The sequence below is a fragment of the Notothenia rossii genome (genome assembly GCF_949606895.1).
Source record: "Notothenia rossii genome assembly, chromosome: 2".
NCBI lineage: Eukaryota > Metazoa > Chordata > Actinopteri > Perciformes > Nototheniidae > Notothenia > Notothenia rossii.
Window position 1 is genome coordinate 79,722,738 of NC_136904.1, and position 13,236 is coordinate 79,735,973.

The following is a 13,236-nucleotide window of genomic DNA, read 5'->3' on the forward strand; positions in this document are numbered from 1 at the left end:
CATCTGTCAAGACGTTTGTGACGTGACATTATATTTGACATTTTATTTAACATTGACACTTCTTTTTTTTTAAGTCTTCAGCATCACAAAGGAAGCCCCCCTTTGATATAATTTACTTTTGGAATATAACTTCTATGATAGATTGGCTAAGGCTAGCACAAATGTACATACTTCTAATATGAAAAGACGCCATGATCTATATTTGTACAGCTATGACTGATTTAGTTTAATTGATGACTTATTTAATTTAAATGTGAATGGTGTGTATTTACAAGGTAGTGCTGGCTGTTGAAGGTATGTATGAGATCAAAGAGGGAGGGAGTTTTTACTTGATAAGTTTGAAGTCATGAACTTATCTGAAATTGTTGGAATCCATGAAAATGTTCTGTGATATTGTTGCTGATTTAGTTGTCTGCCTATAATATATGATATGATATGACCTATAATATAAGCTCCATTAAGCAGTCACAACATGAAATGTATTCAACAGTGACAAACTCCCCAAGAATGAGGTAAAATCATAGACTGGGTAAAATGTAACGGTATCATGCTGACACGCAAACAACAAAGCAATTGATAGAAAGAAAGTAACAATGATGAAAGGATACAAACAACATTCGGATTTAGCAACTGAAAGTCTAAAGACAAAAGGGTTTAAGGCTTGTTTACTTGTTCTTACAAAACATTACAATATATTACATTACATTCATTAGCTGAGAGAAGTGTGTGCTAGAGTGTATGGTTTAACCATATCCTGGATGTACTAAGACAGGCTGGATCCCTTCACAGCACGGTAGGCCAGAAGCAGTGTCTTGAAGCGGATTCGAGCAGCAACTGGCAGCCAGTAAAGGGATCGGATGAGTGGTGTCATTGGTTGCGTTGCCTTCTTGGTCCGTACTGGACCCAGCAAAGCATTTTGAAATGTTTAATTTTAAACCTTTGTTGGAAAGTTCACACATTATGCAGTACACCAACTTCTTTTCAGACTTGGAAAGATGAATCATTGTGTGCTTGTTTGGTTGTCTAACCATTATTCACATACATTCGTTTTCGGTGTCAGACCTCTAAATGTCACAAAACTGTCACAGACCTTGATGTACTATATTACATACAATGGCCATAACCTATTTATTTACAAAAGTATTACAAATCTGTACTTAGTGAACCATGTATAGGGAAGTTATGGCATATACAGAAGAAAAAAAACACACCATCATAAAGGAATAGAAGAGACTTGATCATCAACGTTAAAGAAACAAGAAAATCACAGTATACAGTAAGTCACCCATAGGTACACACATGTCTTAGACCTTCTACACATTTCTGCGTTTCATTTTGTTCTAATGTGAAATCAAGATTTATAGTATTTGTATTGTGCTATAAAAATATCACCTTTGTGTTATATATGAAAATAATATTTGCAATTTAAAATATGGTTGCATATAAACACATAATACATATTTCCTATTATTGTTGCAAAAGCTTGCAATATCAGATAAGGTCCAACATCTTAAATTTGAAGGCAGACATGCTTACCATTAAATGGCTCTGTTTTATACAGTATTTTATTAATAAAGTATACGGGACTATATATGAATCAGCTTAACTGTTGTGTGTATTAGAGACTTTTGAAAAGAAAAATAAGTAGCATCATACAAACCTCCACAAGAGTTCACAAAATGGACATTTAAAAAAAAAAAAAAACACATTCCCAGAGGGGCATGAACACAGGATGTAACCTGCCTGTTAACAATTTCTTTGCGGGCATTGTCAATCTTACACATGACTAACCACAGTGTGGTTGAAGGTGCTTTCACTTTTCTTTCTTTTTTGCACGATACAGTTTTGTCCTGTTTTGTTAGCCTTTGAAGTTGTTGGTCTCAACTTGTTGTATCCAGGGTAAACTCCTTTATCAAAGACAGAAGATATGGAAAGATAAAACACAACGTCCAATGTCAACACAATTACTTATTTTCATCTAACTCTGTTTTTCCCCTTATCATTTATTTCTTATATTTATCTTCCTCTCTCCTTTACACATGGACACATTTTGTTTAGTACACACAAATTGGTTTAAACACATTCTGTATTATTCTGTTCGTTTTTTCCCCCTATATTTTGTCATTTGATTTACTTTCTATTATCATGTTTGGCTGTTTGTGTCAAGTGTTGTGCAACTGTGGTTAAACGAGTAAACCTGAAATACAAACTGCTTTAGAATCAGATCTTGGCATTATGACAAACACTTACTATGAGACGTTCCTACGGCACCACAAGAGCAATGAAAGTCCAAGCACAAACATAATGGGAATGTAAAAGTAGCTTCTTCGTTGGTCCTTGCCGTAGTTGGAGGCCGGTGTAGGGGGAATATTTGTATCTGTGTCAGAAAAATGCAAAAAAAAGCCATTATTTGATGGCCCATCCTAAACTTTACTTTAGTTATTTTAAGATATGTTGCATGATGAATGATACAGATAATATCATAATGCTTTTTGCAGAGTATTATTGAACAATAAGTCCCAACGTTTATGAAATAAATTAAATCAAATAAATACCTGCATCAGAGCTGTTGTACGTTGCTATGGCTTTGGCTTTGGCTTTGGCCTTGTCCCGACATCTAGGTGCTGAGGTCCAGTTGAGAGTAGTGTTGAGTTGGCTGTAGAATTGGATTTGGCCAGTAGGATCATCCGGGTTGTATTTTTGAGTTATATTAGTGGTGATTGAATTTTGCAGAGGCACTCCATCCAATTCCCACTCAATCTCTGTCGTGTTGTAGCATCCCTTTACATTACACTTGAAAACATTTACACCTCCACTGTTGTTGGCTGTAACACTGTAGCATGCTGTTGAGGGAAGACTAAAGTTACAATTGTGCGAGATTGTATTACTCTTACTGTTAATGGGTTAAATAAGAGATTGGTTGATTTGCATAATGAATTAATGACTTGCCATAAATGTTTAGAGTTACAAAAGGTCTTTTGTATGTCTCATCAATGCTAAAGGTGCATCTGTATTTCCGCTGGTCCTTTGCTGTGATGTTGGTGAGGAGAATTGAGCAGTTTTCTCTGTTCTCAGACAGAAACGCTTTTCCTCTATCCTTATATTTGTCATCGAATGCTTCAGCGGTCTGTGTGTGTTTGAACACCGCCAACCCTTTTGTGCCTTCTGTGTCTTCTGTCTGCCACCTAACCTCCCTGCTCACATTTCTGCCTGAGCAGGCGCATGGCAGAAGGACATCATGTTCTAGACAGCCATTGATAGTTACATCTTCACCTACAACAGAAAAAGTACATTCAGGTATGTCCAGTTTCCAGACTCTCGTCAAAATATGAGTTTTTAACATACACTGTTAAAAATTGAATTTTGTAATGATTTGCCACTAGGGGTCTCTCAATCAAACAGTAACAAATCCTGGTAATTTACTGCCATTGTTATAATAAATGCAGTCAGGTTAAGATTTCTTGATAGCTAACTTTCTTTTCAGTCTTATTCGCAGAGGTCTCTTCCTCTCCAAAAAAAACAGATTAGGTGATTTAACAGGTAAAAAACATAGACTGTATATGCAGTAAAACAATGAATAAATAAGTTTTGTGTTAAAAATTCATGTGGACACTAATGAAAAGGGCTGCACATTTGCTCTGTTTCTACTCTGATGACTAAAAACCCTCCATTAAGATTATTAATGTATTTAAAAGGATCTGAATAGTGTATCTTAAAAAGGGAAGTGAGTACGATATATAAACCGGAGAAAGCAATAGTTCCGTGGGGATTTCAGGACATCCTGTGCATCTGATGAGTGTTTTAGTCTATTGTGATAAGGCAACCACCTGGACCAATTGGTGTTGTCTGACATGTAAGTGATCTTTGATGTATTCCTATAAAGAGTCTGTCCTACAGTAATCACCACACACTCTTGGGGAGGCGTCATGCGTGCACGCATTACAGATCTTAAAGGACTTTGTATAAATATTGTGTTTCTTTGCATAGTTGCCTAACTCATAATTTTCTCTAAACAGCAGCTGATTTTAAGTTGCGACGAAATTTCCATTCCTGCCACCATTCTAATTTTTCTAGTGTTTGTTTGGAACAGCTTTTTATTAATAAAGCTCGCTTTTTGTTCATACTTTTATACCCCAATCTCTCTATTCCGCATGTGGGTCCTGATAACCTTCTGTTCCTGATATAGTCGGGGGCCTAGGGGATTTTTTGGTTCAGATTCTCGCAAATTCGCCAAATTTGGTACAGATGTTGTCCACACCGTACTTAATCATTTTAAGATGGGTGCCAAGATTGGCGCCCCATGGTACTGCCATATTGCGCAATCCAATATGGCTGCCACCCGAAAAAAACGGAAAGTCATAGAATCATAAATAATACCACTTTTTAGGGGGTTTCTGGGTCGTAGAATCTGATTCTGGTGTTCTTTTAATGATTTGAGGTCAAGATTACCCCTCAAGGTCAAGTTTACTCATCAAAGTTAGTACATAAAGGTAATATTGGGGTAAAATCCGGTATTTCTGGTGCGCCATGCCAGATGCTACCCCCAAAAAGTTATTTTTTTCCATTATAAGTTGTAGTTGTATATATATCAATGTTTCACAACTCAAAACAGTAGATTGTTTATTATAAACAACAAACTAATACAAGTCCAACTTCAACAACAGTAAACAACAGTAGGGGACAATGTAATCAAAATAGTTACTCCGTAAAACTTGCTAAAATCAAAAAGTTAGATCACAATGTTGTCTTTCACATTCTTTGTGTCTCCATCCCTTGCAAGGTGTGGAGTTACTGGCTGTCATCTTCATTATTAAGGCACCCACCTTCGCATTTGCAGAGGATTGTGCATCGGACACCGATACAGTGGCATTTGCACTTTCCCATGCATCCCTTGAGGCAGCCACAGCGCACAAGAAGGTCACATGCTGCTGATGCATCACTAAGAGTGGTCCACAGTGGTTGCCATGTGCCAGTGCCATCTTTGTGCCAGCCCCACTCACTGAAGTCAGGAATTTCCTGCTGGACCGAGGTTGCCTGATTCCAGTAGAAACTTGCCTGCAGTAGCGCTCGCTTGACATGCTGGAACAGTGCAGCTTGGGTAGGTGGGAGGTTTTCCAGGGATCTACTTCCAGTGGTGAAGAGGCAATGTCTGGCCTCATTGACACCAGCTGCACCACACCCCTTGCTGTACATGAGCACGACAAATCGTTCAATGTTCTGCATATGCACAGACTCAAGACTGAAGAGGTCAGGGGTGTTTGTGAGAGCAACTAGTGTGTTGGTGAGGTCTGGTATGCTTCTCCAGGCTGCCCAAGCTGTCTTCTTGCCACATCCAAGAAACTGGGAAGTTGTGTCACACCCTGTTAAGCTGTGGAAGAGGGGTAGTGCCAATGACTTTGATGGACCGAGATCAGAGTAGATGGTATGGACTGGTATGTCACGATATTTTCGACCAGTACCGAAACCCACCCAGAGCTCCGTTAGGCCAAGGGTCTCGAAAAACCGGATTGCCAAAATGACAACATCGCTGTCTACGGTGCGAACAAAGGCTGTTGTATGACCCTGCTCTGCTGCATGTGCCAGATGCAGGAGGATCCTGGTGTCTGCCTCAGAATGGTTGCACTTCTGTAGTTTTGTGACATCACAAGGCATGTTGGAGAGCACAGTCTCAAAGTGGGTAGTCAGAAGGAGCTTTCCACGCATGTCATTCTTTGAGATCTGTGTGCTGATGAATGAGAAGAGCTCCTTTTTGTTGTCCTCGTTTTTTAGGAAGCCACTCCATTCATGCTTAGGGATTGGAGTGCTACCATCACCGACTTTTGTCCGTGAACCATTCCCACGCCGTTTCTGTGTAAGATATTTTAGGTTATTTTCCTCTGGGTAGTTGTCCCATACAGCATCAATGCGGTGGGTACTAGTTGTCATTTGGGCCTCCAGAAATGGTGTAATGTTGAGCAAGACATACTCGCTGAATGTCTTTGCTGTTGTGGGGCGCACCATGTGGATGACTGCTGCCATATCCAACACCACAACGGTAGATTGTTTGGCAGAAGCTGCACGACCTGTGCTAGCATTGAGGCATTGAAGAATGTCAGACTTTGTCCCAGATCGCAGAGACCCTCTGTCCGCCAGGCTCGGTGGCTCTCTCTGATTTTCGAATTGAAAGAAGTCTGTCATGTCAGCATTGGGACGTGACTGGAGTGAAAGGAACAGTTGTGTGATTAAAACCATGTTCTGCTTCTGTATGCCACCGTCCTTTGTACCTTTTTTCTTGGGGCCAGTTCGGTTGGCGAATGTTAGCATGTTTTTCCGCTTGACGGTATCAGATACTGGTACTGAAGCCATTTCCAATCTTTCCTTGACATATGCTGCATGAAGGGTCTGGCCGGCTTCATGGATTTGAGATAAAGAAGCAACAACTGCCGGCTCCATGACATTCTGTGTATCGAGTGCAATAAGCTCCTGGCTTGTAGCAAGGAAGGGGTTGCCTAGCTGCTGTACCACATCGATGAACGAGAGTACATCCTTGCGAAACTTTACTTGCAAGTTATGTCCTTCCTCATGATGAGCAGTGGATGACGTTGGTGGGTCATTGATGGCCTCAAACTCCTCAACTATCCGTGTGCAATCAGGTCCAGCCAGCATAAACAATGTAAGGGCTTCAGGATTCTCATAGAGTCCAACGGCTCCGCCATGCGCCTGGAGGCTTTTGTTGGACTGCTCATGTGCTTGGTCCTTGGCCATGAGGCTGAACTTTCTAGCTGATTTCTGCACAACAAAGTTGCCTTTCATGAATTCAGCATGTACTTGAGGGTGTTTATCAGCTATCTGAACCATGTCACGGACATGGACTAGCATCCAACGTGCGTAGTTTGTGTGGTCCAGGGCGTGAAACCAGCCGCAAAGTTCGTCACATGCTTGCACATATAGTGGAAAGTCCCCTTCCCGCAGGGACCGCACAAAGCGACACATCAGAAGCTCCAGCTTCATTATGGTTGACCAGAACTTGAACTGGGGAACAGTTTGTGAACGTTGATCCCACATATCAAATGACTCAGGTGGGCCCATTATACTCTCACAATACTCTGCGTAGGCGGTCTGTTTGAGCTCATAAAGTGACATGAGAGAAACTTGATGGGCATACCTTGTGCGTTTGATGTGATGCTCATTGAGCGCAGATTGTGCGCGACCGGATGTCAGGACCTCAGCCTTAGCGAGGATGGTGGCCCACCCGGAGTCGAGCAGCAGCTTCCCAATCATTAGGTGCATCTTGTCTTCAATATGCAGCGCACCCATCATGGCAACCAACTTGTCTTCTCCCAAAGTGTTGGGGTATTGCCATTGGAGCAGTTTGATGATAGCAAATAGTGGCTGATCTGCACCGAGTACGCTAGTCTGGCCTGGGTTGAGGAACTCTGTGCCTTGCATCGTCAGCTCCATCGCGTGCTTCATTGAAGATGCGGATGCGGCCTTGTCTGGGAATAGGGGGTAGATGCCGATCTCAGCTGGGGGCTTCACTGATTGCTCGCTGGCTAGCATAGAGTTGTATCCCGACCAAGTGATGATGTCACCCTCTGCTAACGTGCCTTGCTTCGGCACACTGTTAACGTGTGCCATCCATACCTCATCCTTGACCGTGGCACCTTGCACATCAAGCGGTGGTCTGACTTTGCTGTTGCCATATTTTGGTGCAAAGACATCTGTTTGAGTAAGTTGGACTGGGGGCTGGATCACGTAAGAGTCTGGTAGCTTTGGAGTCGACGTGTCAGAGGGGTCAAGCTTAATTGGATCCCGCTTCACACCTAGGTTCTCATGCGAGAGATGGTTGGTCACGCTAAGGGCATATCCGTGGAACTCATCCAGTGAGAAGTTGCCCTGAGCCTTGCTGTCTAAATTATCCACATCATGGGTGGTGAAGACATTGAGACGGCTGTTGGTTGGTAGTACCACTCCATCTAAGACATGGCGAGCACACACCGCTTGAGCAATACCTCGCTTAACTTGCATGACCCGTTTGTATGATACTGACATGCCTTGAGCATGTTCAATATCAATCTGTTTTTTGTTCCGTCCATGTCCATGCAGCCTGAGGCCACGATACAGGGGGAAGGGGGTTTCTCGCTCCTTGTTGTGGCGTATTGTATCCGTCTTCACAGCGTGGTGTGTACCCTTACTAGTATTGTAGATAAGCAGTTGTGAGATGTTGCATGCAATTCTCTCCCTTGCATTCAGATTGCTGTCTTCACTAATCTTCTCAAGAGCTGATGGGCCCTGGAGCACTACATTGAAGAAACTCCTCATCTCTTCACTAACTGGAGCTGTGAGGCAGTTAGCAGGAAAGGAGCCATCAAAAGGCAGTTGACTCTGTATAAAGTTGTGCATCATCATGGCAGCCCGCATGAAAATAAGAGCATCTTCTTGACCAATTTGTGCGCTATATGTCTTGGCAAGCTCATCAGCAACCTTAAACTTGTGAGATAGATAAATATCCTTCCGGCCTTTATTTTCCTTGGAAACCTCAACCCATTCAGGTAGAAACTTGAGAAGGTGATCCTTGAATCGGGTTGAGTGTGGCACTTTTTCATCTTGGCATTGATGACCTTGATCACTCGTAAACTTTCGATACATATTGCGTAGCTCTGAGAGCTTGAATAAAGTGTTCTCTGAATGTTCGATCAGGGCTATTATCTGAGCGCAGATGATCGTATTGAAGGGCGAAGGTGCAGGCCGCACCGAATCACGTTTCTCAGTAGCGATAGCGGTGTTTCTTAAACTTACATAACAGTTATGGTGAGTATGGAAATCAGCCGCATGTGCATCAGAAGCTGGGGCAACTAGTCTGCCAAGTAAAGCAAAGTTTTTGTTGGTCTTCGCCCAACTCTTTAGATTGTTATCTACATCATCAGATGTTGCCCTGTGGAGGTTAGCTGGATCCACGCCCTCACAGATGATACAATATTTGACATTGCCTTGTTGCTGAAAATTCCCAGATGATCTGAGTTTTTTGGGACTAGGGCCAGTCTCTGCACTGGGGGCAGCTTCTTTGTCTTGCTTCTCTCTCGCCCGTTTAACCCGAGAACTACTACAATAAAGCCTGCACGTTTTGTGATACACAGCCTTATGCAATGTAAGAGTTGCTGCAATGCCTGAACCATCATTCAACTGACTAATCGTGACGTTACAAGGAAGATCATTGGCATTGATATCATTGAAGTCTTTTAGATCCCTCTCAAGTGATACAAGTCCCTCTGTCTTTGGAGTTGTCAAGCTTTCTCCAGGTTTGACCATTTGACAAAGACAACAGAGTTCCCAGTTCATAATTTTGATAGAAGACATGCTTGACTTGACACTCTTGTTCTAGTCCATTATGATGATGTAGGCTCGTCGACACAAAGAACTTTCACTTGCCATCCCGTCTTATAGGTGACATAGCAGGCACCTAAAAACAAGGACATAGGTTTGGTATCAACGTTGGTTGGGACCAGAGAGCAGAGTGCACATGCAAAAATGATAGCAATATTAGTATCCCCAGGACTTCATTTAATTCACTTCATATCATTGTTCTAATTTATTGATGACTTTATTTGGGCAAAATAATGAATTAATAATGAAATTTCTCAAAATGACATTAGTTATCTTATTAGCTGGCAAGTGTACAGGCAGATTAACCTTAGCTCAGCAAGATATCAATCACCAACAATCACTGAGCTAGCTAGCTTCTAATCTCTGAGCAATTGTTAGCTAATGTTAGTCAGAGCTAATATAGCTAATGTTAGCTAGCTTGAAAACATCAACTACATGTTCTTTGACAGTATTCACACCATGAAACTATAACAGCACACTAATTTCATTATGTTGTCTATCAGAAAATGCATGCACTTTTGCTAACATTACAACTTACCTGTCTTTTGTATGTGGACCATGAATCACCAGTACAGCCTCATTAGGTTACCTTCACCTGGTTTAACTGGCAGGCTGATTCAGCAAACACAGCACATGTTGTTACTGTTTGACTCCTGCCTTGTCTCTCAAACAAGTTTGAAAATAGGTTAAATGGCAAAACATTATTTCCAATAAATAATGATACCATTTTATTTTTTATGACACAAAATGACCTTTATGTTAACTTAGAGGGGTAAACTTGACCTCATATCATTGAGATGAAACCAGAATCAGATTGTTTTGAATTGTGAAATAAAACATTGATACATACAAGTATAGCTTATAATGAGAAAAAAAAATGGGGGTAGAATCTGGCATGTTGCACCAGAAATACTGAATTTTACCCCGATATTACCTTTATATACTAACTTTGATGAGTAAACTTGACCTTGAGGGGTAATCTTGACCTCAAATCATTTAAATAACACCAGAATCAGATTTTACGGCCCAGAAAACCCCTAAAAAGTGGTATCATTTATGATTCTAGGCCTTTTTGTTTTTTTCGGGTGGCAGCCATATTGGATTGCGCAATATGGCAGTACCATGGGGCGCCAATCTTGGCACCCATCTTAAAAATGATTAAGTACGGTATGGACAACATCTGTGCCAAATTTGGCGAATTTGCGAGAATCTGAACCAAACGGTCCTTTTTTACCCCCTAGGCCCCCAACTTATAGACATACTGGAATGTCTAACAAAGATAGCATCAGCTTTATTTCCAACCATACATCTGGAGTGAACGTATCACACACACACACTGATGTCTGCTTTCATTTTATTTTTAAATGTTTCTTTTAACATTATTTGTATTTAGTTGCTTATTCCATGGTAACATTTTTAGTGTGTTTAGAAGGAACTCACAATGTGGCTCCTACTTACATTTTCAAATCATTTTAATAACATTCCATTCTGTATCAGAGTTATTGACTAATTCGATATCTCCATTCTGATCTGTAGTTCAAACAACTGCACCGCCACTCCTTAACTGCACACTTTCCTTTTGTTTGTATTGGGCAAACAGAAAGGTATACATATTTATTGACAGAGAAATGTGAACAATTTGAAGCTCCAGTCTTACAGATATTCCAAATAAAAGTTGTTTAGTTTCAAACAAGAAAAAAAAGTCATATTTTGATGTCGCAGCAAAATTATGGAAACACGTGATTCTTTATGGTTTTTCACTGTACCTTGTGTGTAGGTTAGATGTTGAAAAGACGGACCTATAATTAAAATTAAACAGAAATAATTGCATCACTGGAAAGTTTGGAAACCATATCAGTTCACCTAAATACAACAAAAACGAATTGATTGCACAAAAGTTACATTTATGGTAAGCCTTTTCGTGACGTCAAGGCAGGGCTTAGGTTCCTCTTTATTCACATTAAATTATCATTTTTGAGGGTTTTCATTGCTAACGGCTGTTTCTTTGTTAAAGTTGCACAAATAACTAATACATTGAAATGTAAAATTAGGCAACCACTAAACGCACGAACGATCAGACGTACTGTAGCACAAACACAAAATGCAACATGTGTATAAGAATTACACATCTACCAGTATTGTCCAAGGTCCACATGCTGAAGTAGCTTACACACTTACATTCACAATTAAATATCCCATGTAACATGGAACTGTCATAATTCTTCAGGATATAATGTTAATGGTTTGTATTGAGGCTTACCTGCTGAGACAGTTACGACGATAAACACTGCCAGGAAAGTTCTCATGTTGCAACTCAGTGTCTCGAGGATATGCTGTGAACTTGGCAGCCTATTACAATTTCGAGAAGAGTTTCTTATTCTAATTACCTCCGTGTAGTAGAAGTATTTTCTTCACTAGCCAACATTTTCCAAAATCCGTTCAATAAGCCAGAAATCCTTTTACGTCCGAAACGAAAGTAACACATGTGGTCGAAGTTTCCGGAGCAGCAGACCATCTTAAAAATGATTACAAATACGTCAGTATCTGCCTTGTCATCGATAAATGAGCCTCCCACCTATGCCTTAGTCCCTCGCGTTTGCTTGGTCAAATGAGCGACTCTTCATTTTTGAGTGCGCGATTTATCGCCCATTTACGGTAATCACTGAGAAGCGGCACTGACGTTAGTACAAGAATAAAATAATGCATTTTTGTTCTGCTTTATTTGTGATACAAATAATAGTTACCATAAGTTCTACATGAAATGTATACTGTTGGATTCAGTAGGCTAATAGTTAGACCACTGCCACAAGTACAATGAAGTATTTGTACTATACTTTTCGAGTAATCCTCTGTCAAACCCCTCCTGAGAACATTCATGTATTCTGCTATATTTGTTGAGGGATAAAATGATTTTTTGCAATAAGTTCTACATGAAATTGATACTGTTGTGCTCAGTACTACTTGGACTACTACCACAAATACAATCAAGGGTTTTTACAGAGTACTTTTCGAGTAATCCTCTGTCAAACTCCCTCCTGAGTACAATAATGCATGTTTTTTGCTATATTTAATAAGCGTTAGAAAAATGTTCTTCACAATACGGATAATGTTGGACAGAGTGTTTTAAGAGGATATGGTAGATGACATCAACACTAGAATCGATCAATACTCTAGCAGCAGCATTGTTACCCCTTGGAAAGTCAGAGACTATCCTGGATAGCTGTTAACAACTTTCCTTCACCTCAGTTACACACCCTTGTCCTTCTTGTTGGCCTCTTATGATGCTGCTAAAGTCCTTCTACTGCACCTTTTGAAGACTCCAATACAGGCATTTGTACTCTATGTGTTTGGAGAAATGACACAATAAATGGCCCAGATTTGTACACATCGAAATCTTGTAGTGCAGTGTGCAGGAAGAAATACACACTGGCTAAGCCTTCAGGTGATAGGCTTTGTTTTGCAATATTTATTCAAAGTTAACTTCTTATTGAAAATATTCAATTTCTGAGAATAAATGCATCAAATTGAACATATAAATGAAAACTATTTCCCAGCAACCGCATCCCCCGCTTTTTGGAAAAATTGAATATTAAGGTACGATAAGATAAGAAGTACTTTATTGATGGGAAATGTTTGCGTTTCAGCAGCATAAAAAGAGAAGGCATTGTACATTAGAGAAATTAAAAGACTAGAAATAAACAATCCAAAATAGAAACATCTCAAAAAGAAACAAAATAGCATTAAAAAAAGAAGAAAATATACATGTTAAAATACAAATGTACAGTGACAAAATATAAAGCAGGATATTATACATTAAGTGTGAAAAGTACACAGTAAAAACACTTGATTGTACTTGTAGGAGTAGTCCAAGTA

At 40.2% G+C, this 13,236-nt stretch overlaps 1 protein-coding gene across 1 annotated transcript; it reads right to left on the reverse strand.

The window, feature by feature from the left end:
- Nucleotides 1–650: 650 nt before the first annotated feature.
- On the reverse strand, nucleotides 651–11,923 carry LOC307030229 (uncharacterized protein). Its single transcript, XM_079666540.1, has 6 exons — nucleotides 11,624–11,923; nucleotides 11,130–11,162; nucleotides 2,950–3,273; nucleotides 2,556–2,843; nucleotides 2,251–2,377; nucleotides 651–1,907 (listed from the first exon to the last, which is right to left on the reverse strand). Coding segments are annotated over exons 1-6 (819 nt in total). The 5' UTR covers nucleotides 11,670–11,923; the 3' UTR covers nucleotides 651–1,906.
- Nucleotides 11,924–13,236: the final 1,313 nt, after the last annotated feature.